The sequence below is a fragment of the Anabas testudineus genome, chromosome 1 (assembly GCF_900324465.2).
Source record: "Anabas testudineus chromosome 1, fAnaTes1.2, whole genome shotgun sequence".
In the NCBI taxonomy this organism is placed as follows: Eukaryota; Metazoa; Chordata; class Actinopteri; order Anabantiformes; family Anabantidae; genus Anabas; species Anabas testudineus.
The window spans coordinates 11,262,957-11,285,435 of NC_046610.1; the positions used below are offsets into that span (position 1 = coordinate 11,262,957).

General features: G+C 38.6%; 3 protein-coding genes, 1 non-coding gene and 1 pseudogene across 5 annotated transcripts; 2 read left to right on the forward strand and 3 right to left on the reverse strand.

Annotated features, from left to right (window-relative positions):
- The first annotated feature begins 151 nt into the window (after positions 1–151).
- Positions 152–8,052, forward strand: LOC113162218 (annotated as a pseudogene).
- A 667-nt stretch (positions 8,053–8,719) lies between these two features.
- Positions 8,720–14,836, reverse strand: dnaja1 (DnaJ heat shock protein family (Hsp40) member A1). The gene is made up of 9 exons (XM_026359929.1): positions 14,717–14,836; positions 14,009–14,161; positions 12,842–13,037; positions 12,099–12,203; positions 11,729–11,956; positions 11,504–11,618; positions 11,239–11,354; positions 10,748–10,848; positions 8,720–10,591 (listed from the first exon to the last, which is right to left on the reverse strand). Exons 2-9 carry the CDS (start codon positions 14,138–14,140, stop codon positions 10,358–10,360), a joined length of 1,227 nt encoding a protein of 408 aa, XP_026215714.1. The 5' UTR covers positions 14,141–14,161; positions 14,717–14,836; the 3' UTR covers positions 8,720–10,357.
- A 21-nt stretch (positions 14,837–14,857) lies between these two features.
- Positions 14,858–17,462, forward strand: aptx (aprataxin). Its single transcript, XM_026359930.1, has 8 exons — positions 14,858–14,911; positions 14,942–15,089; positions 15,311–15,357; positions 15,455–15,733; positions 15,872–15,931; positions 16,024–16,250; positions 16,577–16,680; positions 16,763–17,462. The coding sequence occupies exons 2-8, from the start codon at positions 14,960–14,962 to the stop codon at positions 16,915–16,917; spliced, it is 1,002 nt and encodes a 333-aa protein (XP_026215715.1). The 5' UTR covers positions 14,858–14,911; positions 14,942–14,959; the 3' UTR covers positions 16,918–17,462.
- Positions 17,463–17,575: 113 nt separating this feature from the next.
- On the reverse strand, positions 17,576–21,071 carry scpp1 (secretory calcium-binding phosphoprotein 1). Of its 2 annotated transcripts, none has more exons than XM_026359932.1 (9): positions 20,938–21,071; positions 20,614–20,668; positions 20,343–20,390; positions 19,985–20,038; positions 19,837–19,863; positions 19,677–19,718; positions 19,395–19,436; positions 19,241–19,306; positions 17,576–19,143 (listed from the first exon to the last, which is right to left on the reverse strand). In XM_026359932.1, exons 2-9 carry the CDS (start codon positions 20,665–20,667, stop codon positions 18,643–18,645), a joined length of 834 nt encoding a protein of 277 aa, XP_026215717.1. In that variant the 5' UTR covers position 20,668; positions 20,938–21,071; the 3' UTR covers positions 17,576–18,642. The 2 variants fall into 2 exon arrangements, with proteins under 2 accessions (XP_026215717.1, XP_026215716.1); XM_026359931.1 differs by having other exon boundaries at positions 19,837–19,866.
- trnai-aau lies at positions 17,768–17,841 on the reverse strand. The gene has a single exon. It is a non-coding gene; the product is annotated as a tRNA-Ile (tRNA).
- Positions 21,072–22,479: the final 1,408 nt, after the last annotated feature.

Here is a 22,479-nt window from a genome sequence, read left to right on the forward strand (position 1 = left end):
TTATATATCGGCATGCGTCAGGGAGGAGGTGTACCTCTAAGACTTGTGTGGCAGCGGCAGTCACAGGGTTTGGGACGGCTTCCCGCCGCAAAAAAAAAAAAAACAAAACGAGAGAGGCACAGGAGAAGCACGTGTAGTGGGTGGTCCTCAGCATACGGATTTCACGTGGCTCTAGCGAGCGACGAGCCCGAGACGAGCCGCCGCACCGTCAGTCCGCCGCTGCAACAGCAGGAGACAACATCAGCATGGCTACGGAGCTGGAGCCCTCGGAGTAAGTGTGCTTTCGTGCTGGGGGGTATTCATATTGAATAACAGGATTGCAGTGATGGTTTGGTGATGATTAGGGAGATAATAATACCACCTGTGTGCATCCATTTTTTTTTTTACATATTAGAAGCTTTATTAATAATCAGGTGTGCGCATTAAGTTGGAAGACAACCTGTGTCTGTGCTGTTGTTGACATTTTTTTCTGGGGGTTATAATCTCTAAAAAGTTTATTCTTATTATGTGGAGATGATGAGTGATCATCTCTTTAGTGTTGAGAAGCTGTCTGTCATGACGCTGTTATTTATTGTCTGCGCCCAATTTGTTTACACACCATGTGGTGTGTGTGTGTGTGTGGTGTGTGTGTGTGTGTGATTGGTTGTGGAACATCCCATCCAATCACAGACACGCTTGCATTATGAACATGCAGTTTATTGTGGTTATTGTACTATGCAGCTTAGTTAGTTTTCCAGGTGATGTTATGTTACAGCAGTTTTGAGCCATGTACCCTGATCTCCTTGTTGGTTGTGCTGAAAGAGAGAGAGAGAGAGAGAGAGAGGCGGACCCAGGCTGGTCTGCAGTCACTATACATCTGCTTCGCCCACATGTGCCTGTTGAACTAATAGGCCCTCCACCCGTGGTCAGGGAGTGGGTTGGGTCTTTTTTATTGGTTAGTTTTTTTTTTTTTCTTTCTTTGAGGAAACGTGGAGATGCAGTATTTTTGTTAAACTGAAACGGATCATGTGGTTTCTTATGATGGGACATAACTGTTTTGGCATATGTGGCTTGTGTGAATGTGGAAACCAGTCAATGCCAATAATCCAAGTCTGTACAGAAAACTGAGCAGGAAAGACCACAACTCTTAGTCCTGCAGAGTGACGGTGACATTCACATAAAGAGACAACAGAGAGTTGTGAAAATGCCCAGCAGATGGCTCTGAAGTGGGACAGAAGTCCACGGGAAGCAGGATCTCTATAGTCGTCTTGTTTTGAACTGGATATTATGTATTAACATAATTAATTCTTCTAGAATAAGCTCTGATAATTAACCTCTGCTCAAGTGTATAAAACCAGTGTTTAAACAGATCCATCCCACTCATAACACAGCACAGTCTTATAGCTCAATTTGTGATTTCTTCTTGTCATTACAGTGTGATCCGCCTGATCATGCAGTATCTCAAGGAGAACAACCTCTATCGAACACTGACCACCTTACAGGAGGAAACCACTGTTTCACTCAACACAGTGGAAAGTATTGACAGCTTCATTGCAGACATCAACTGTGGCCACTGGGACTCCGTCCTGATGGCTATCGAGTCCCTTAAGTTGCCCGACAACACACTCATTGACCTTTATGAGCAGGTGAGACTCACATTGATCTGTTAATGCTTTTCTTGGCTTGATTTTAAAATTAGCAGCGTTTGATGTGCGCTCATTACTCCAACAGGTTGTGATGGAGCTCATTGAAATGAGGGAGCTGGGTGCAGCTCGCTCACTCCTCAGACAAACTGACCCAATGATCATGCTGAAGCAGACTCAGCCAGAGAGGTACAACCACTTGGAGAACCTGATTGCAAGCTCCTACTTTGACCCTCGTGAGGTGAGACAATAATGGTTTTTCATTTAAGATTAAAGATTCCAAAAACTTTATTAATCCCAGAGGGAAACTCTTTTGCCATGTTGCTCTCAACTCAGACAGAAAGAAAAGGAACCATAACCAGGAAGGATCCACACCAAAACAAATGCAGCAGAATAACATCAATACAGAGAACTCAGTGTATATACAGAATATGTAAGATGGATGAAAATAGGTCAATAATAATAGTCCAGGGTGGAATGACACCAAATATATGACAAATAATGATACTGAAGATTGCCAGTTCCCCATCTCCTTACGTGGGTGGGGGGTGGGGGGTTGCACAGTTTGATGGCCACAGGAAGAAAGGATCTCCAGCCAGCACACTGTGCAGTGGGTGGATTGGAGGAGATTGGACAGCATCCTCCTCTTAGCTACAACATGTAGCAACATGTGGGTGCAGCTTCCCCCCCAGAACAGAGCCAGCCCTCCTGCTCAGTTTGTTTAGCCTGTTAAACAACTGAACTGACAAGTGCTTTATACAGCAACACAATTATCATCCCACTGCAGGCGTACCCAAAAGGCAGCAGCAAGGAGAAGCGACGCAGAGCAATAGCGGAGGCGCTGGCGAGGGAAGTGAGTGTGGTGCCTCCCTCTCGCCTCATGGGTCTCCTGGAACAAGTCAGTGTGAGTATGCTGGTCTGTGATAATACTATAATCAGTATATAGGATTAATTTAAATATGCTCATAATAAATTGGTATATTTGTAGTAATCTGGATTTTATTGAGTTACGGACATTGATACAGTAAAATAGCTACAGCTACTCACTGTTATCTTTTAACTGTTCTTCCTCACCTGTGTCCACAGACTATGAGGCTACAGCACTGTCCCGGTCAGCTCTCACCTGACATGGCCATCGAAACATCTGGCAACAAGGAAAAACATGTGGAGAAAGACAACTTTCCAACACAGCTGTATCGCCACATCAAGGTTCTGATTAACAATGAGTTTTATTCTGTATGCTACCAAACTTCAATACAACAATGTTAAGCATTGTCTTTCTACATTTTAAATTTGGTTTTGCTGCAGCTGTGAGAGCTGAAGCTATAAAAACATTGTATTACCATATAGTATTTTCAATAAACAAGTTATCTGTAGGTTTTTATGTCCTTGTTTCCTAAAATATACTAGGGCAAACACACATGCTGTATATTCACATACACACACACAAATAATTGCTTTATACTCACCTGAGGGCACTTGTCTTGGGCTCTGGCTGTGTTTTCATCACTTGCATACACATGGAGCTGCATGAGCTTCTTGTCCTTGCTTTCTCTCTGCCCAAGGTTAAAAGTGTGGTCATCCCACACAACAGCAAAGTGTTGAAGAAACTTTCTAGCTGATTATAATTACACACTTTCCTAATTTCAAACCAAACAGAAAAGCATGTTTTCTGCGCGGTAGATGAGCATTAATCATTTCTTTCTGGATTTGATTTTAATCTTCAGTTTGGACGACGGTCGCATGTAGAATGTGCCCGTTTCTCTCCGGATGGAAAGTATTTAATCACTGGCTCGGTGGACGGGTTCATCGAGGTCTGGAACTTCATCACTGGAAAAATTAGTAAGGTAAGTGTGGTTCATAGGATGACAAGTTTTGTAGTTACTGTATTTTAGACGGGTTTGGAAACTCATACCTGTTTATGCAGTAATACTCTGTACTTCCTTTTCAATATTATTATATTTTTTCATAATGTTTAATTCTGTCTTCACAAAGAGACTTTAATCCTAACAAGACTTATACCTGAAAAAAGTCTACAGTTTGCAAGGTTTTTAAAAAAAAAAAAATAATAATCTGATTTCTCTGATTTCTTACTTTGTTTTTCTGTTCTGTGTGTGCATGTCTATGTATGTGTTTGCACAAATTAAATAGGATTTGAAATACCAGGCCCAGGACAGCTACATGATGATGGATGATGCTGTGCTATGTATGTGCTTCAGTAAGGATACTGATCTGCTGGCAACTGGAGCTCAGAATGGCAAAATAAAGGTTGGAACATACTGTATTGTGTTATCATTATGTTAGTTTGTATATTTCTTAACATGAGAAACCAATTAGTGTTTCGTTGTTTAAAGCTAAGTCTTGTTATAACTGTATGGAAATGGAAAAAGATGCTAACACAATATCAAAATATTTAAACATTATATACTACTATGAGCTGAGATAATGTTATTAAGTGGAAGTGTGATTATAGCTTCTCTCTGAAAAATGTGTGCAAGGTGTGGAAGATCCAGAGTGGCCTGTGCCTGCGCAGGTTTGAGCATGCTCACAACAAAGGCGTGACTTGTCTCAGTTTCTCCAAGGACAGCAACCAGATCCTGAGTGCCTCCTTTTGACCAGATCATCAGGTGAGATTTAACATTATGTCTTTTGTGAACAGAAAGCTGGTGTTACACAGGTTTATCTTTGTTTTCAGTTAATAGGAGTGCAACGCTGTAATTTTATTAAAAATATTTAGAATTTTTCTTGAAGAAAAAGAAATTTGCATGGCTGATTGGTAAATAATGTAGTAACATAACTTGTGTAAGCTACATTTGACCTTTAGACTAACTAAAGTACAAACGATAGCTTTATATGCTGTATGTCAGTGTAAGAGAGCCATAATTGCTGATCTTACATTAAATCACACACATATTTAGTTGGACAGTATAGTGGCAGATGATTGAGCCATAAGAAAGAATAACTCAATATACAGTTAATTGTTTCCCATTAAAAAGATCTATTTAGAAAGTGTTTAATTAAGTAGCTATCACTTTAAAAGAATAAACAAACAGAAGAACTCATGGTGGGTGTCTTTCTCAATTTCTGCCGCCTTGTTGTGGCAGAGCTTTGTTTTTTTACTGTGGGAGGAAGCAAACACTCTCACTGACCTCAGACATGATTCACAAAAGTTTCACAGGCTGCCACAGTTCAGCTGGAAGCCAGTGAGATCTTTTTTCCATCCCACAGTAGATTAGCAAAATGTTGCCAGACCAAGGATAAAGAAATGATAAGAAAACTGATATTTAAAAGTAATTATCTTTTAATTTCCTTAAAGTTCAAAAGCTTCATTGTTATATTTGCAACGTTGGCAGCTTATCACTGCTCCATAACCCTTTAAATGGCTCTAAATGTCTGGCAGAGCACATTTTGAAATGTCATATCCTGTCTGAAAATGTACTTCAGTCGACCCAACTATTTATCTTTAACTCTTAATCAGTAATTAAGACTCCAAAATCCCCATTTTTCAAACAGTTTGCCGTCAAAAAAATAGAGATCTTGGCATGTAGCCTGTTAATGGCTACACTTTCAAAAAAAACAAACAAATGTAATGCAAACTACAGTAGTTCGCTGTGCTGAATCATTTGTTTAATAAAGCCTAAAAACTTTATTGGCTGTATTATGAAACTGATTTCAAACACTATTGATTAAGAGTTAGACTTAATATTTTTTTCTATTTACTGCTTTGTTGTCCAAAAAGTGAAGTGGAATTAATTCACTATAAAACATTTGTAAATTGTTTTCCATTGACATATCACACATGTTGCTTTAATGCATAGTGCACCTGAATGTAAATGCCCAGTACTTACTTATGGCAAGGATGTTTGTCTTTTAGACTCAAACGCACACTGAATCCCCTTTTGAGGAGCTGAATATCTATTTCTGACTGGGGGGTGTGGGCTGAGCCTCTCGGTTCTGATGGAAGCACATGTGCAGTGTGGGTGTAGCAGTAGAGATACCATGTGCTCAGGCAACGTGTTTCTGCGCTTACAGTCCCACAAGACGGGAGTCTGAATTGTTTGCATATGCTATGTCATTCTCTCAGAGACGTGAATCGGAGAGCATTAGGCCTTTTGTCATGGTTTAGCTAATCTGCGCCCAGTCGCTCCACAGGAGCTAAAAATAACAACGGCAGCTCAGCAACACGTGCTGTCTGCCCCTAAAAAACATGCCCTGTTGAGCTGAATTAACGTAGATTTTCTTAATCCATCAACATTTATTATTCTAACAGCTTTTGTGTCTGCAATTATCCAACAATATCATTTTCAGAATCCATGAACTGAGGTCAGGCAAGACACTAAAGGAGTTAAACGGCCACTCGTCTTTTGTAAATGATGCATCTTTCACCCATGATGGACTTCACATCATCAGTGCCTCATCTGATGGCACTGTTAAGGTACAGTATAGACCCAAATTAAATCACTGTAATACTTCTGTCTTCATTGATTTTACCATACGGCTGGGAAAGTGATGTAGTTGGGAAGGAATATGAACTCTATCTGTCAGTGAGATCGTTCCCTTTTGTGTTGTTATAGATTTGGAGCATGAAGACGTGCGAATGCATCCACACTTTAAAATCTCTGTCCCGGACATCGGAGGTCCCCGTCAATAATGTGATCCCTCTACCCCAAAACCCAGAGCACTTTGTGGTTTGTAACCACTCCAACACAGTGGTCATCATGAACATGCACGGCCAGGTGAGAGCTCTCTATAATGTCTCCATAATGAATAATCGAATCTAATGCACAAGAGGCACAAGACCAAAAAAGGTTATATAAGAAGTCTCTTCTTCTAAAACTTTGGAAAAGAAAGTGAATATGTAAAAATGTTCAACTACTCTTAAGTTATACAGCGTGCATTATTTATCTCTGTTTTTTTTCTTGCATGTGAGAGTGTGATTGAATATTGTAGGTATTCTAACGCCCACACGGTGTCTGAAAGTCTTCTTGAAGCTCAGTGTTTGTCTGTATTATTAGACGGTGAAGACTCTGAGCTCAGAAAGAAAGGAAGCAGCAGACTTTGTGTGTTGCACACTGTCACCGCGCGGGGAGTGGATCTACTGTGTGGGAGAGGACATGGTGCTGTATTGCTTCAACTATACGACGGGAAAACTGGAAAAAACTCTGACCGTAAGCTCTGCTGCTAATATTTACTCATTATCTGTGAGAGGGGGGCGCAGTTCATCTACACTCACATCCAGTTTGATTTATTAGGAAACTGTGCTGCCAGCGTTTTTCCATCTTGTGTGAATTGGCACTTTGACTGGCACTGCTGCTGTGTAACGCCACAGCAGGCAGGCTGATGGGAAACAGAGAATGTGTGGTGATCTGTGTTTGTCTGCGCCCACAGGTTCACGAGAAAGATGTAATTGGCATCACTCACCACCCACACGAGAATCTGATCGCCACATTCAGCGAGGACGGCCTCCTGAGGCTATGGAAACCTTAAGTCGTCGCCTCCATCATGATATGGAGGACCTAGAGAGTCATGCATAAGGTTTTGAAGCAGTTTGTTTATTTCTGCTTAATTGCACAATAAAAATCAACTAATAAAACACTTTACAAATGCATATTGAGAAAACAATCTAACCACCAGGAACCCGATCTTCTTGAGCAGATGGATTTCTCTAGTTTTCGTGGAACCTTAGATGGTAAAATTCACCATTTTTTGAGCACTTTAGAAATTTATTTTGTCAATTTTAACAACAAACTGACAACTGCACAAACTCTAATCTGTACGTGGATGTGATTTGTTTTATTTATTGATTCATTTATATCTAAAGACTTTTATGGCACTGTCTAGGTCCTCCGTACTGTACACACTCTTCCTCGTGGATACTACTTCACCTGTGCAGTTTGAATCCCCATTTTCATCTCTTCTGTCTTTATTAGACATGAAAATGCATGATGGTGAACTGTCGTGAACATATTTATAATAAAGAAAACAAAATGCTTCTTGTTTGGGCATAAACAAACAATATCAGGTATATGATTTGTCAGCTTTGGTTTATAAATATATACTTTTTTAACTTAATGATTCAGATTCAGATGTAATAAATTGTTCTGTCTTCTCTCTGTGTCCTCCCTGCATGCTACCTCAGCTGCACTGTCTAAATGTGACTGAACAATAATTTTAATACTTCACAAATTTGCATGATGACTGATGATAAACCACAATGGAGCTTCAGTGACACATTCTGTACCTGTGTGTATTCAGTAAATACGATTTATATGGTCATGTTACTGTCATTTTGTTGCGTTGACTGTAATTGCTGTTCCTGTGCATCATTAGGACATGAATCTATCTACTGCCTCTGCCAGTATTTGTCACTACATCAGCTGTCATCATTGTTTTACTCCTTGCATCTCTTTTGTATATTACTAATATTGTATATAACACTGCCAGCCAGCCATGTCAAAATGATGATCAATAAAATGTAAAAAAGATATTTATCATAGTTTTCATAATTCAACACAGTCCGATTTAGTAAAATCTGAAATCAATGTCAAAACAAACTAGACCATACATTGTAAATGAATGCTCTAATATTTTAAAATCGGGAAAAGCTAATAAAAAGAAAAAAACTATTTCCAAATGTAAATGAAGGTGGATACCAGACCATGGTATCTCTGCTAAAACTGAATTTAAAAATGTTGATTCATCAACAATTAATTTAGAGTTTAGTTTTTATAATTTATAAGACAACACATTCAGAGTGTAACAATAGTATCATGATTTTCTAAAATGTAATATCCTGGTGTAAAATTAACTGTTGTACAGATTCTTTACAAAAGTTATTTCATAAAATACCATCAGGACTTTTTTTTTTATCAACTATTCAGGACATATTTCATAAAAACGCTTCACCAGGGATGTCAGATTCCACCCACCACCACAACCACAGGCCCTCCTGCCTTCTGGCAAGCGGTACTGTCGCATACAAACCAAAACCCCCAGATGATGACAATAATGCAAGCACATGTTGTTTTGTGTTGGTAGTTGTTGACGATCTCCAGGCTACAAAAATAAATCTCTCACACACACAGCAACACCACAAATTAGAAAGACCATCAAACTGCATTTAATTAGAAAACATAAGCACAAACAAGTAGATCATTGGTCCTAACACTCATGCAGTCAAATTAAGACTTTGACAACACTTATTTCCGATGAACCCCCTGCACTCGTGAATTTGCATCTGCTTTCCAGAACTGTCAAAAATATATTAAGGAACTGCTGAGAGTTGTGTTTCAAAATATTCAAGGCAAATATCAAGTAGCATTTTCAAGTAGCTTCAAGTTAAGCTATGATTTCAATTTAGCAAACACTTCAGTGAGGTATGTGGTGTCCCTCCATAACCTCCCGCCCGCTCATTTGGCATTTACTATTAGGATTAGACATATAAAACAAGATGCGCTTAATAGCTTGTGGGACAACACCAGCAAAAAACATCTATAGGTTTGATTAAAAATAGTTATTCCAATTCTGGATTTAGGTTTTAACATCACATTTCACATTAATTAACCTTTAGATAATAACCTAGACATCTGCCTCTCTCTTTTGTTCAACTTGGCACATTGACACATTTTTTAAACAGAGGGGAAACATTTACCATTAAAACATAACACAGGCGTCTATTCATTTGATTAACTTTCTACTAAGTAAAACCCAAAATCCAACAAAATGTGAAACAGGCTTTAGTTAAAATACCCATTCTGAGCTTGAGGAAAATGACCTAGATAACCTGCTTTTTGATTCATTTCAATATAAAGTGACATCTTACTTATGTTTGGCCGTTTGTTTCTTTATACCTTCCCTGCAATGCATACATATTTGTCTCATACATGTACTATATACAAATACACATACACACACACACACACACACACACACACACACACAAGATGTACCACTTTCCACTCAAGGTTTGCAGACCAACTGTGCGGGATAACAACAGACAACTGACTGCAGCTCAAAGGCAAAAATATTAAACTAAACTTAAATATTAGTTTGAATAATCTACAATCTAGTGGCTTGAACCTAAATACTCTCTCTGGTTGAACCGTTATCACCTTTACGTCTTCCTGTCACATTGTCAAGATTGTTTCGAAAATAGCCCTTTAAAAGGTGAAACATAATAAACTCAAGTTTCAACATGCATCCCCCCCCTCCACTGCCGTCTGAACACCGGGTCTTCACGCACAAAAGACTCAACAAGTCATCGACCAAGCAGTTCACAACAACATCCGATTTAGTGACACTATAGAAAAAGGTTAAGTTCATATTAATGTTGGCAACAGTTTTAGTGTAACTGCATCAAAAGCAGGCAGTCATTGTTTAGACAATGAAGTTTTTCTTCTTCTTCTGACGCTGCTGTAATACCAGCCCTCATCTACATCACAGTGTGATTGGAAAAAGAAAAAAAAAAAATCTATATATAACATCCGAGAGATGATGAGAAATCCCATTCACCTCGATACAAGTTTAATCCTGGAATTTGAAGATGCTTTGCTCCATCCAGGAAGTTAGCAGGGCGCTGGGACACAGTTTTATGATTCAGCTTGAAAGGAAACTTTGAGTACAGTTATGATTTTATGAAACGCAATAAAATAGAAAGTGCACAAATTTTCAAAAAAGGTGCTTTGCTTTAGAGATGATGGTTTGGGCTTCTGGTATAAGAACAGGCCAGTTGTTATTTAAGACGTCTGGCACTGAACACCCCCAGTGCTGGCGTAGTCGTCTTCATCCATGTAGTAGTAATGATGGTTGTGTCTTTTTCTGTTCTCAAAGTCACACTCCTCCAGGTCAGCGTAGATGTAGAGGTCGTCGTCCATGCTGTCTGGATGCGCTGCTTCCATCTTTTCTGGGAGGTAGCTCTCTAGCTCCTTCAGCTTGTTCTGGGGGAGGAAGTTGTCTTGTGGAAACACCACCTAACGGAGACAGTCACACAATTTAATCACGGCAGCATGTAGATTTATTCCCTTTCACACTAACCAAGATCAACATTAGATAAAAATATTATTGATAAGCAAAATGTTTAAAGGAGAAAAGGGGGATTTAAAGGTAAATTTGAAAAAATGGCTTACGGAGAAGTGAATAATGAGACGTCCCTTTTCAAATGGTCTCCGATATGTGGGCATCCCCTCATTAAGGACGCACTTTGTGTCTCCAGGTTTGATCAATTCACCTGGTGTAAAAAGAAAACAACACTGTTCACCCTGGTAATAAGGTCCGGCCCCAACTTTAAAGTAAATGAATAATATGTCTCCTCTGATAATAATGTATGAGCAAGTATCCAACAAATACTGATGCCAAACACACAGTCTTTGTACTATTTAAATATCCAATTTGAAAGAGGCATTGTACATGCACATTCACAACCATCTACTTGTGCAAATTCTGTATTTTTCATGTAAAAACAGTCACTTTTAAATGCTGAAATCTAAAAATTAAAGAATTGTCCCTCAATCTTAACCCATTAAAATATCAATCAAATCAAGGACACTGTCAGGTGTTAACGGACAACTCAATTTCTTGCAGGTTAAGGGTTATCTGTGCATTTAGTGATGCTGTTCACCTGGATGTGAGGTGATGAGGATAGTTCTGCCGTCCAGTGTCTGAACAGGCTTCTTGAACCCACACAAAGCCTCAACCAGCTGCAGCTCCATGGACATCATTAGGTCCTGTCCTCTCCTGATGACAACAAGTTGTGATAAGTGATTCGACTTATTTAACTGAATGAAAAAGGTCATATATCCCCATATAATATTTACAACCTTCACTGAATCTGCTATAACAGATAACATCTTTAACAAAAGACACCTAATAACAAGGATCATTACCTGGTGAAACGTGGATGTTCACGCTGGTCCAGCACAATGATGATATCTCCTGGCTCAAGTCCGGGCTCCTGGTCCCCCTCGCCATGGAAAACAATCTTCTGGCCATCTCTCATCCCTGTGATATTGAAGTCACCAGTCACATTTTTGAGCATTTTTTTGCTTAAATTTAATTTGATCTCCGACAGGTCACAGATGTATTTAGATTATCCCTCCCTACGTTCTCACCTTTGTCGATGTGGACCTCCAAGATCTTCTTCTGTCGCAGGATCTTCCGGCCTCCACATGCTTTGCAGCGGTCTTTGTGACTGATTCTCTGTCCTTGGCCCTGACAGCTGTGGCAAACTGTGGACACTTGCTGGACCATACCAGGAAGTAGTTGGTGCACACGGACCTGCATGCCTGTGCCATTGCAAGACATACACATCTGTGCCGCTCCTTTCCGACTCCCACGACCTATTTAAAAAAACAAAACAAAAAAACAAAACACTATTATAAAAACTAAAGGGTATCTTTGTGTTACATTTAATTCCAATTTATAAGCTGTCTAAAGTCTGATTGGATTATCAGATAAGGGTCACATAGCAAAATAACGTACCTTCACATCTCTCGCAAACAGCATTCTTCTGGACAGCAAGTTTTCTTGTAGCTCCATTATAAAGATCTTCCAGAGTCACTGTAATCTGATGAACAATATTCTTTCCTGGGGTGGAACAAAATATTTTATCGTGAGACAAATCTTACAATTTAATGATATTATTTTTTGATATTTTACATTTATATTTATTTGTCAGGAACTATCCCATTCAGAGAGAAAATATCTCTTTAGCTTTAGATTTAGCTACTGGCTAATTTCCATCTTCAGTTCCTTGACAGGTAGACATAAAAACTAATACACTGCAGGATATTAAATAAGTTAAAAAAAGAAAACACTAAAGTGCATCATAGTAGAATGAGACTGGCAGTAAAGACTTAATACAATAAATAATAAACATAAACTGTGATTCTATGTAAACACCCCTAAACTTCTGCTACCAGTCCTAAGTAGAAAAAAATAAGTTGTTTAAAAACCTTAAAAACCTTTGATTTTTGTTTGACAGCTGTGTGTTTGGGCTATAATGTAACAGCATACAAACAAAAACCTCTGGGCAAAACGTTCTAGGGCTGCAACAATTGTTGAAATCTAATAAACCAAATAGATGATTAATTTATCTAGAAAATAACTGATTAATCAATTAATATCGTTAGTTGCAGCAGTAGGGTTACAACTGTTTGATATTGCAATTACATACTAAACAGAGCTTGCTCAGCTTAGTAATTATTTCTCGAACATTCCTTTACCTTTTCGTTCTCTGTGCATTCGACTACCACCTCCAAAAAACATGTCAAATATGTCCATGGGAGACATAAAGCTCCCACCACCACCACCACCACCACCAGTTCCTCCTTCCTTTATCGCTTTTTCACCTCCACGATCATACAGCTCTCTCTTCTTGGCATCTGACAACACCTCATATGCCTGTGAGATCTGCTTGAACTATGACAGAAAAGAAACAAAACGTACATACTACTAGAAGTGTGCCATATCATACCTTCCACAATAACACCAGTATAAATTTGTATGTGATAAAAAAAAAAGTGCCATTTTGCAATATCACTGACACGACACAAGCCCAATTTCTGAGAGAGCAGCATGTCAGTCTTCTATGATGATCTCAGATGGGAGCTTATAGCATGGATGTTTTCCCCAAGTAGATCTCTCCCGCAGAGCACATGTGCAAACCAAAAGGCTGCCGATGGCTGAATAGGGAGGAGATCATTACGGAGAAAAATGACTGAAAATGAAACTAAGACAAAAGTGCCTGTAGAACTGTAAAGGAGTGGCTTTCCACCATGGGTTTCTTTTCTATTCAGACTGTGCGTCAGCTGTGAAACTTAAAGGAAGTCAGAAAGTGGCATTTTTTGTCGATATATGTCGGCGATGAAAGAGCAATCAAATTATATACAAAGATTTCCAGTAAACAGGTTTCTTAAGTTTAAGTAAACTCCATTCCCTAATTAACATGGTCAGTTAAGTGCATCTAAATGCTTATTCTAAGCTGCAATCACTCATAAAACATTGTTCAGTATTTTTTTCACCATCTTCAAAAATAACATTATCACAAATTTTCTTTAAGTATTGTGTTATAATTTTAAGGCTATATCTCCCACCACTACATCTTACATATGCACAAACATTTCCAAGAAGATACAGCTATATAAAATATATTAGACACTGTTTGCTAAATAGTGACTGATCTCTTCAAATATTACAAATGCAACAAGAAATATTAGTTAAACACTGGATAATACCTGACTAGATATTAAGATGGTGAACACTACTAGTAATTCAAAGAAATACCGACATAAATTTTAGCTGTTGTGAAGAAAATGTAATGACAACATTTGAGTTTGCAATTAAAATGAAGTACAAATTTTTATCTTTATGTATAATGCTTATGGACTTACCTTCTCTCCTTCTGTGGGATTTTTGTCGGGGTGGTATTTCAAGGCTAGTTTGCGGTAGGCCCTTTTCAGTTCATCAGGTGTAGCATTAGGTTTTACCCCCAAAATGTCATAGAAGCCCGTTTCCTTGACCATGTTTGCCTTTAGTAGATAACACTGGAAAAGCAGATGAAAAATACAAATGCAATTAATACTTCTACATTTAGTTCTTAACCCAAAGAAAGACCTTTAACATACATAAGAGATCATAAACATAGCCATTATAAAAAATCTACAAGATCTCACTACCCTCACGATGTAAAGTAACATTGAGATAATTGTTGTTGTGAACTGGCACGGCACAGGTAAATTATAATTAAATATTTATTTAAATAAATATCAACAAAGTCTCTGGATTTAAATATGTAGCAACGAGAAGCTGAAAATGAAAGGAATCTGCCTAGTTAAAATAATATAATAATCAGATAACTAACCAAAACGTTTGATGACATAGCACCACTATTAATAACTACTTGTTACGGTTCTTAGGATGAAAACAAAAACAGATCTAGTTAGCTAGTTATCAGGCCTTAATTTAGCTACTTAGCCCAGCCAATGTTAGCTTAGCTAACGCTAACTCGCTCGTTAGGCTGTTTTCTAATATTACAAACAACTCAACCCGTACACTGGTATTAAATACACATATGTGCAGTTGTAATATTATTGTCCAACCTTATATGAAGACAGAAACGTTACTTTGAGCCCTCATAAGTTCAGCGCAGACTTTAGCTCACAGCGTCTCTTCGAGAAGCTTCTGAAACACACACACACAGAATCATGCGACCGAGTGACGTCAACATCCCGCGACGGCACCAGGCATCACAACAAGCGTGCGCTGCTGCGGGCTGTGGATTTGTAGATCAGTACGAAAAGAAACATAAAAGATTCATAAAAAAAGATTCATAAGATGATAAAATGCCTATTTGCTGGCTCATCAGCGAGGAGGGAAATCATAAACCCATCCAGCTGCCTCACTTACAGGCAGTTGTCCTGGGTCGAAGCCCAGAAACGACAATTAAAGACAAAAAATGTTCTCGGCATCAAGGTAAAAATAACACATTTCAATTTGACACACTGACTGCGTTAGCAAGCAGCTAAACGTGTACAGATTGATTTAATGGAATGGAATAAATGCCCTTAATTATAATCTCCTCTGGTAGTTGTTTATTTAGCTGCCATGAGCTATTGCATATGTTCATATATTTTATAGTTAACTTCTAATTTAGTAAAAACTTTAACTTGTGCACGTTGTCCCTTCTCAACCAGTCGAATTGAAAGCAGAATGCAACAAAGGTTATGTCAAAGTTAAACAGGTAAGTCACACAGCTGGTCATTTTGGCCACATACTATACATTGTTTATGTTTCCTACCACTTCTATACTCATGTGTCTGATCTCATCTCTTCCAAAGCTGGGGCTAAACCCCACCTCTGTAGATTCTGTGGTGGTGGGTACAGGCAATGAGGCCAGAATGAAGCCTGGACAGCGGCTTCATATTGTCAATCAGCTCTACCCATACACTGTACAGTTCAAAGAAGATCCCAGTGGTAATCAGTGCGGCACCAAAAGACCACGCGAGTCAGTCTTAGAGGATAGACAAAGCCAGAGAGAGGCTCAGAGTGTGAAAGTACCTAAACAGACAGAAAAGGCCTCTGTGTCGGTCAGCCACGGAGAAGCCACAAAAAACAGCGTAAGAAAAAAATCTATGTGTGCGAGCATTAAAATTATTGTTTTTATTGTTTTGATGTACCCATCTTGTATAATCATCTGAAGACCTGATATGTAGACTTTATACAAATGAAACATGTTAACCTGATATCTGTTTTAGGAAAGTGTTGGACACTGGAGCCAGGGTCTCAAGGCTTCAATGCAAGACCCAAAGATGCAGGTAGCAGTGGTGAAAAAAAAGATTTACTTTGGCATGATTGTACCTCTGAACAAGATCTTCTCACTAACTGTATTTCCTTTGTGTTCCCATAGGTGTACAAGGATGATACAGTCGTAGTAATTAAAGATAAATATCCCAAAGCTCGTTACCACTGGCTGGTTCTCCCATGGCAGTCCATTCCCAGTCTGAAGGCGTTGCGTGATGAGCACTGTGACCTTGTGAAACACATGCAGCAAGTTGCTGCCCAGATGATTCAGCAGTGCCCTGATGCTGGCTCGCTACGCTTCCGCACAGGATACCATGCCATCCCAAGTATGAGGTAATAACTGTATGTGTTTTATTCCATTTATTACAAAATAATAAGCATGTTTTTATTTTAAATGAACATGCAATATTTTAATCTACCACTGAATTGAGTTTATGATTGTATTGTATTTAACTTGCACACATCAAGCTCACTTAAAATTTTCAATGCATCAATGTGTCACACCAAAATTAAGAATTGAGATTTTGTTTCAAAGTCAAAGAAGCTCTCAATTCCGGGACTTTCTATTCCTGCTTTGTTTTAATGCGTCTTTTATGACACGTTTAATTTTTTAGACATTATGCACGATAAACTAATTTTGTATGTATTCTCTTTTACAGTCATGTTCATCTCCATGTAATAAGCCAAGACTTTGACTCTCCTTGTTTAAAAAACAAAAAACACTGGAACTCATTCACAACCGATTACTTCATTGAGTCTCATGGTGAGAACAAATCTGTTTATGGTCTTTTACTTTGTCCAATACTGCAAATTTAAATTAATTTCACACTTTTCTGAATCTGCAGATGTTATTCAGATGCTTGAAACAAATGGAAAGGTCACTGTCAAAGAAGGCACCAGCGAATTGCTGAAACTACCTCTTCGCTGTCACGTGTGTCGCAAAGAGCTTCCCACTATACCAGCTCTGAAGGAACACCTGAAGTCCCACTTTCCCAGATGAGAATGTGGCCTCAAAGAAACAGGTCCTCAGGTTCAACATAGGACTGCTGGCACAGTGGACTTTATTTTTCCCTGATAATTCTGATTCATGGTTTCGCAGTTTCCATAACTTTGGTTAATTGTTCATTATATAAGTGAGTTCAAGCACAGGATTCACTGTAAAGACGCATTCATTTATTTTCTCATAAGTCCAGAGGTTTCATTTTTTGTTCCTAAATTCTCAAACATGTTGTACTAAATGTTTTGTAGAAAACAAACACTAAATGTAAAAAAATAAAGGAAAACAAAGGTTTGTTGTAATTCTTCTGATAGTACTGATAGATTTCGATGACATTGTAAAAAAAACAAAAAAACAAAACCTGCCTCATAAGATAAACTGATAAAAGAGAGGACACGCATCACATCGTATTATCTTACCGGGTGTTACTAAACATTGAAACCATCTGAAATGTTTGTAAGAGCATGAGTCTGTCTAAAATATTACAAGGAGAAACAAGTGCATCCCCCTGTACATCTGCCTTAATGTCAACTGAGCAGAGTGAGGGTTTGTCGCCATCTAGTGTTATGGTTTTATATATAGAAAGACAAGCGGACATGCAATAAACTTTTTTTAATACCGATCTGCTATTAAATTACAACTTTGTAAAATCTCATAGACTCTAAAGCTCCAATGCAATCTAGAGGTTTAAATACATTTAGGTTTCACAGTGAGCACCATAGTCAATACAAGTTAGTAATAGTAGATGTTAGGTAATAAAATTAGATTTGTGATGAAGTGTGAATTTCCCATTTTGAAGTTTTAGTAAGTGGGAAATGGTTTTGAGAGAGCAAAAATAAAAACAAAACCTCTATGGCCCGTACGGGGATCGAACCCGCGACCTTGGCGTTATTAGCACCACGCTCTAACCAACTGAGCTAACCGGCCACGTTCACGGCCAAAAATATTACCATGTCACAAACAGGAAGTGAAAACTAATATGAAGTAATTATATAGATATAAAATAGTTGCTTTATGAGACAGCCAACTGTGGGCCTTAGTTAACCTATGTAATGTTAGCCTCATTAGAAACACACTATAGATCTTTATTGTACTGTAGTAATTACAAAGTATCTGTGCCGCAAAATCCCCTCAGATCACCACAATGTGCTTGTAACAAGGGAAAAATGGTCCAATTCCAATTCTATCAAATAAAGCATAATATTACAGACATTATTATTACAGACAACTATTTACTTTGTCTGTGGTGAATAATATTTCAGGTATGTTTTGTACATATCATATTAAACTCCAAAGAAATTTAGCTCAGTATTAGAGAGCATGTGTAAATAATAAAAAGGTTTAGATTAGAAGTTGTACCTGAAGTACTGAGTATTTTCAAACAGCACATTAAAGCATTCAAATAGGCTTAATGCAGACACCTGCCACCCTCCACTACTGCCCGAGTCTGTTAGGCTTTAAAACATGTGAACCCACAGTAGCATGGTTTCAGGGTATAATTTGTTTATTAGGCTATTATCAAAATATGATAAATCCTAAACTACATCAAACACAATAATAATCACACACAATCACACAAACCAAACAGCTGCAGGTAACATGATATCATCAAAACCAACATTCAGAGGCGACGGACAAGAGAGAAACATCATCCTGAAATCTGTAGACAGGCCTTTTAACGGTGTTGTAGTTCATATGGGAAACAGAAAGCTGCAGCAGTGTCTGTCATCATCTCCTTAGGCTTAGCTCCCTTTCCTCCTCGTCTGGCACCATCAGATTGTCCACACTGTCCACTGAATGATGGGCATCGTCTCCTACATTTTGGAAGAAGTGCTCATCACTCTCACAGCTCTGAGTTCCATTCACGCAGTCGTTGGTTTGGAGTTGCACCAACTCGGAGCTGTCGCTGGCGTTGCTGTCCTCTGTGCTCTTGCTGTCATCGCTGGTCTCGCTGGTCTCGTTGCTCTCGCTGCTGGTGCTGTCACTGCTGTCACTGGTGGTGGGTGTAATGATGTCAGTGCTGTCTGCGCTCTCGCTGGTGGTGTCACTGCTGTCGGTGGGGGTCTCCACCAGTTGCAGGTTGGTTTGACCCTCAAGAGTCGTGGCCTTCTGTTTGAACGTGGGGGAGACGGGCTCCTTGCTCAGGTCTGACTGACCTTTGACCTCTGTGCTGCTGTTGTCCTCCGCGCTCAGGACGTTGGCAACGCTTGCATACACTGGAACCAAATTCTGAGGCAGAGAATGAGCAGAGCGTTGTGTTACTCAGTGTTAATGTCGGCTGAAACACAGCTTTAAAAGAAGTCAGCGTCCAAAGTGTTCATCTCACCTTTCGGACATTTTCCTCACTGCTCATGCTGTTGTCTCTGGTTTCAGAGATGAAATCTTGAGAGACCTGTGGAAAGTCAGTGAATAATGTCAGCTATGGGAGAGATCAGAATAACGTGAGTGCATTAGGAGGTAGGCACATGTACGAGGTTTACCTGATTATCCTCATCTGATTCACTGTTACTCTCCTCTGAAGTCTGATTTTAAAAGAGATACACACAGTTTTAGAAAATAATAAACCAGACAGATAATGCAGAAAGGAAACAAAACAAAACCATGCATTTGGAGTAGGGACAGTTACAAAGGTGTTACAGTTATGTAATGCAGAGATAAAAAAAAAATCAAAATGAAGCCACACTCCAGTGATTGAAGCTGGATCCAGCAGTAACATGTTGTATGTACTAATAGGAATTGATGACAGTGCTGACACAACCCACCTTGTCCTCTGATGTGGTTTCCAATGATTCAGACTCTGAACTCTGGAAAAAAATATGTTGACAAGATGAATTCACTCACAACATTAGCTTGATTAAAATCTGCATGTTTAGATTTTGCTACTTCAGTGTCGGGTAAGAGACAAAAATCAGCATGACTCACTTGATTTGAGGTATTTTCTTCAGAGCTCTGCTACATGAAGAGAGATATAGATCAATTTGGATGAAAATCAAGGTTCAAAGGTGACGTGAAAATAATCATTTACTACATACTGGCATAAACGTATAGTAGTAGTAGTATAGTCTAGTACCTGAGGCTCCGAGGTGTCATTTTCAGATGATTGTGAAAGAGACAAACTTTCAGTCTGTGAAACAAAAACAAGCATATATTTAATTATATGGTTTCACGGCAGCACCGACGATCATCCCAATCATTTAGGATCTATTCGTGTCAGACTTCGCCCAGCTCAGACTGTGAACTGCATGAAACAGACATGCAATGTAAACAATAGTCTCTGAAATGTCTTAAGCGCTGGAGAACCTTCGAGTAACCACGCCTGTTCTCAGTTTTTATGCCGACTGTGTGGGAGCCAGAGTGATTAATGTGGAATTCTTGTAGCACAGAAACACCAAGAGTCAAAATAAATAAACAAACAATTTAGAACTCACCGTGTTTGAATTGAGCTCGCTTGATTGTGAAATGACATTGTATGAAATCTGCATGAAAGTAGACACAAAGGGTAAAGATCAGATGAATGGAAGGTATTTAATAATTGTGCATTTATGAGTGTAACTTGAGTCTTTGTAGTAATAGTCGTATAAACTAAATAAAGACGTCTGCTGTTGAGTTATCATTCACTGCACAATATAATAAGTATAGACATGTTTTAAATTGATGTGTAAGTGTACATAAAATGTATTTCCAGAATGTGATACTTACTGGGTTGGCAAAAACTGCTCCAATCAGGCAAAATGTTATTATGGTAACCTTCATTCTGCAAAGAAATAATAATAATAACTATAAATACACACATGCAAATAATTATTTTAAACAAATAAAACATTGGAAAAAATAATAATTTTAAATATGTGATTATAATGAGCAAAGTTAAAAAATAAAAAATGTAAGAAAATGTCTAATGATGAAAAGAAGCTAAAGGTTCACTTATAAATATTTAGAATTATGAAACCAAAACACAAAATAGAGCAAAAAGTTAGAAAAATTCTGCACATTGTTAAAATTGATAAATTAAAGATGACTCACCTTTTGTGTCTCTTAGATTCAGAGCTGTAAGAAACGTTAGTAGTGCCTTAGCAGCAAGCAGCAGAACCTAGTGTCTATTTTCAAGCCACGTATGGAAGCTGGCTGTTGAGACAGTAAAAGCACGGTGTGTGGATACGCTGTACGAAGCTCGACTTATGTATATGAGGAACCTCAATTAAGATGATTGCATCACTTCCTCCCGGATGTCTGCCAACATGCAAAGGTGTATTTGGTCTGGAGAGCAAATGCTAAACAAAACAGTCGCTGGCACGATGATTGCACATCAACTTGCACACGACACACACAAACACACACACACACACACACACATACAGCTGTTACATTCAGGCACTGACGTTCCTCCCACTCTCAAATCTGAAGTGAAATATAGTGCAGCATACTAAACCATAGGGTTTGTGGCCTGCTGGAAAAACAAAGTCACCCACTCAGAGGGGAAAGGAGGGCCAGACGGGATCGTGCTTGTTTCCGGTGAAAAGGGTGTTTTTTATTTACTAAGTAGTTGTCCAACAGTTAGACTTTTATTTATTGTCTAATATTAAATTACAGGTGAGAGATACAGCTTTCACCAAACACAGATTAGTAATGTTTATCCAGACAAGACAAATTTAGACTTAGATCTTTTAAGACACACACACACACACACACACACACACACACACACACACACACACACACACACACACACACACATATATATATATATATATACTGTATAATACTGTATATATAAAAGAACACATAAACATGGTGTGTAAACCAGCCCATCCTCTGAGTTACATGATGTTCTTGGAATGATAGCACATACAGTAGAAAACCTAAAGAAAGAGCTCTGTATTTCCTCCCTAAAGCCTCAAAAGTGTTTCCTGGATATCCTTATATGGCCAAGGACTAAAAGAAGATTACAGAATTCCTTGTTTAACCTCACTTTAGATTTCAGTGGTGCAAAAGAAACATGTAATTAGACTGGATGTTCACCAGACTGGATCTGTTTGCCAAAACCACAACTCTCAGTCATTGTATGGTCCTGGTTTAGTAAGCGGAGGAGTGAGGAGAGCATGATTGATGATTGCTGAAGCACATAGGCCGGTAGTTAACAGTGTCCCCGCATTCACCTTAAGGTTACTTAAGATTTTATGACATAATAACATTATTTATTATCTTGATTTGACATTTACAGCAGTTACAGCTAGTGATAGTGCAGCCAGTGTGCTGCAGATTTCTGGTTCCTCTTATCTGGACCTAATGTTAACAGAATAAAAGAGCTTTGCACCAGGCTAAGCTGGTTTTGATTGATTATTACAAACTAAATCACTAAACTGTGATAAAGTTAAAGAAATACAGTCTCTGTCATAACCAGAAATGGAAATATTGTGATAAAAACCACATCACAACCACGATATGCAAATAATAGTTGAGATTCACAGAGGAAGTGTTGCTCTTATCACATGATCTCCATCAGCAGAGATCATTTTCCCAGTTGATGGGATCATGTGAAAAAATAAATGCTCCAGCAACCCCATA

Coding starts and splice junctions, on each gene's coding strand:
- dnaja1 (XM_026359929.1), bottom strand. CDS start 14,140: ATGGTCAAGGAAACGGGCTTCTATGACATTTTGGGGGTAAAACCTAAT. Junction 11,619..11,728: donor GGAGGTCCACATCGACAAAG/GTGAGAACGTAG, acceptor TCAATATCACAG/GGATGAGAGATGGCCAGAAG. Junction 10,849..11,238: donor CCTCATCACCTCACATCCAG/GTGAACAGCATC, acceptor TTTTTACACCAG/GTGAATTGATCAAACCTGGA.
- aptx (XM_026359930.1), top strand. CDS start 14,960: ATGCCTATTTGCTGGCTCATCAGCGAGGAGGGAAATCATAAACCCATC. Junction 15,932..16,023: donor TGCAAGACCCAAAGATGCAG/GTAGCAGTGGTG, acceptor GTGTTCCCATAG/GTGTACAAGGATGATACAGT. Junction 16,681..16,762: donor TTACTTCATTGAGTCTCATG/GTGAGAACAAAT, acceptor CTGAATCTGCAG/ATGTTATTCAGATGCTTGAA.
- scpp1 (XM_026359931.1), bottom strand. CDS start 20,667: ATGAAGGTTACCATAATAACATTTTGCCTGATTGGAGCAGTTTTTGCC. Junction 20,039..20,342: donor GCGAGCTCAATTCAAACACG/GTGAGTTCTAAA, acceptor TTTGTTTCACAG/ACTGAAAGTTTGTCTCTTTC. Junction 19,719..19,836: donor AAGAAAATACCTCAAATCAA/GTGAGTCATGCT, acceptor ATTTTTTTCCAG/AGTTCAGAGTCTGAATCATT.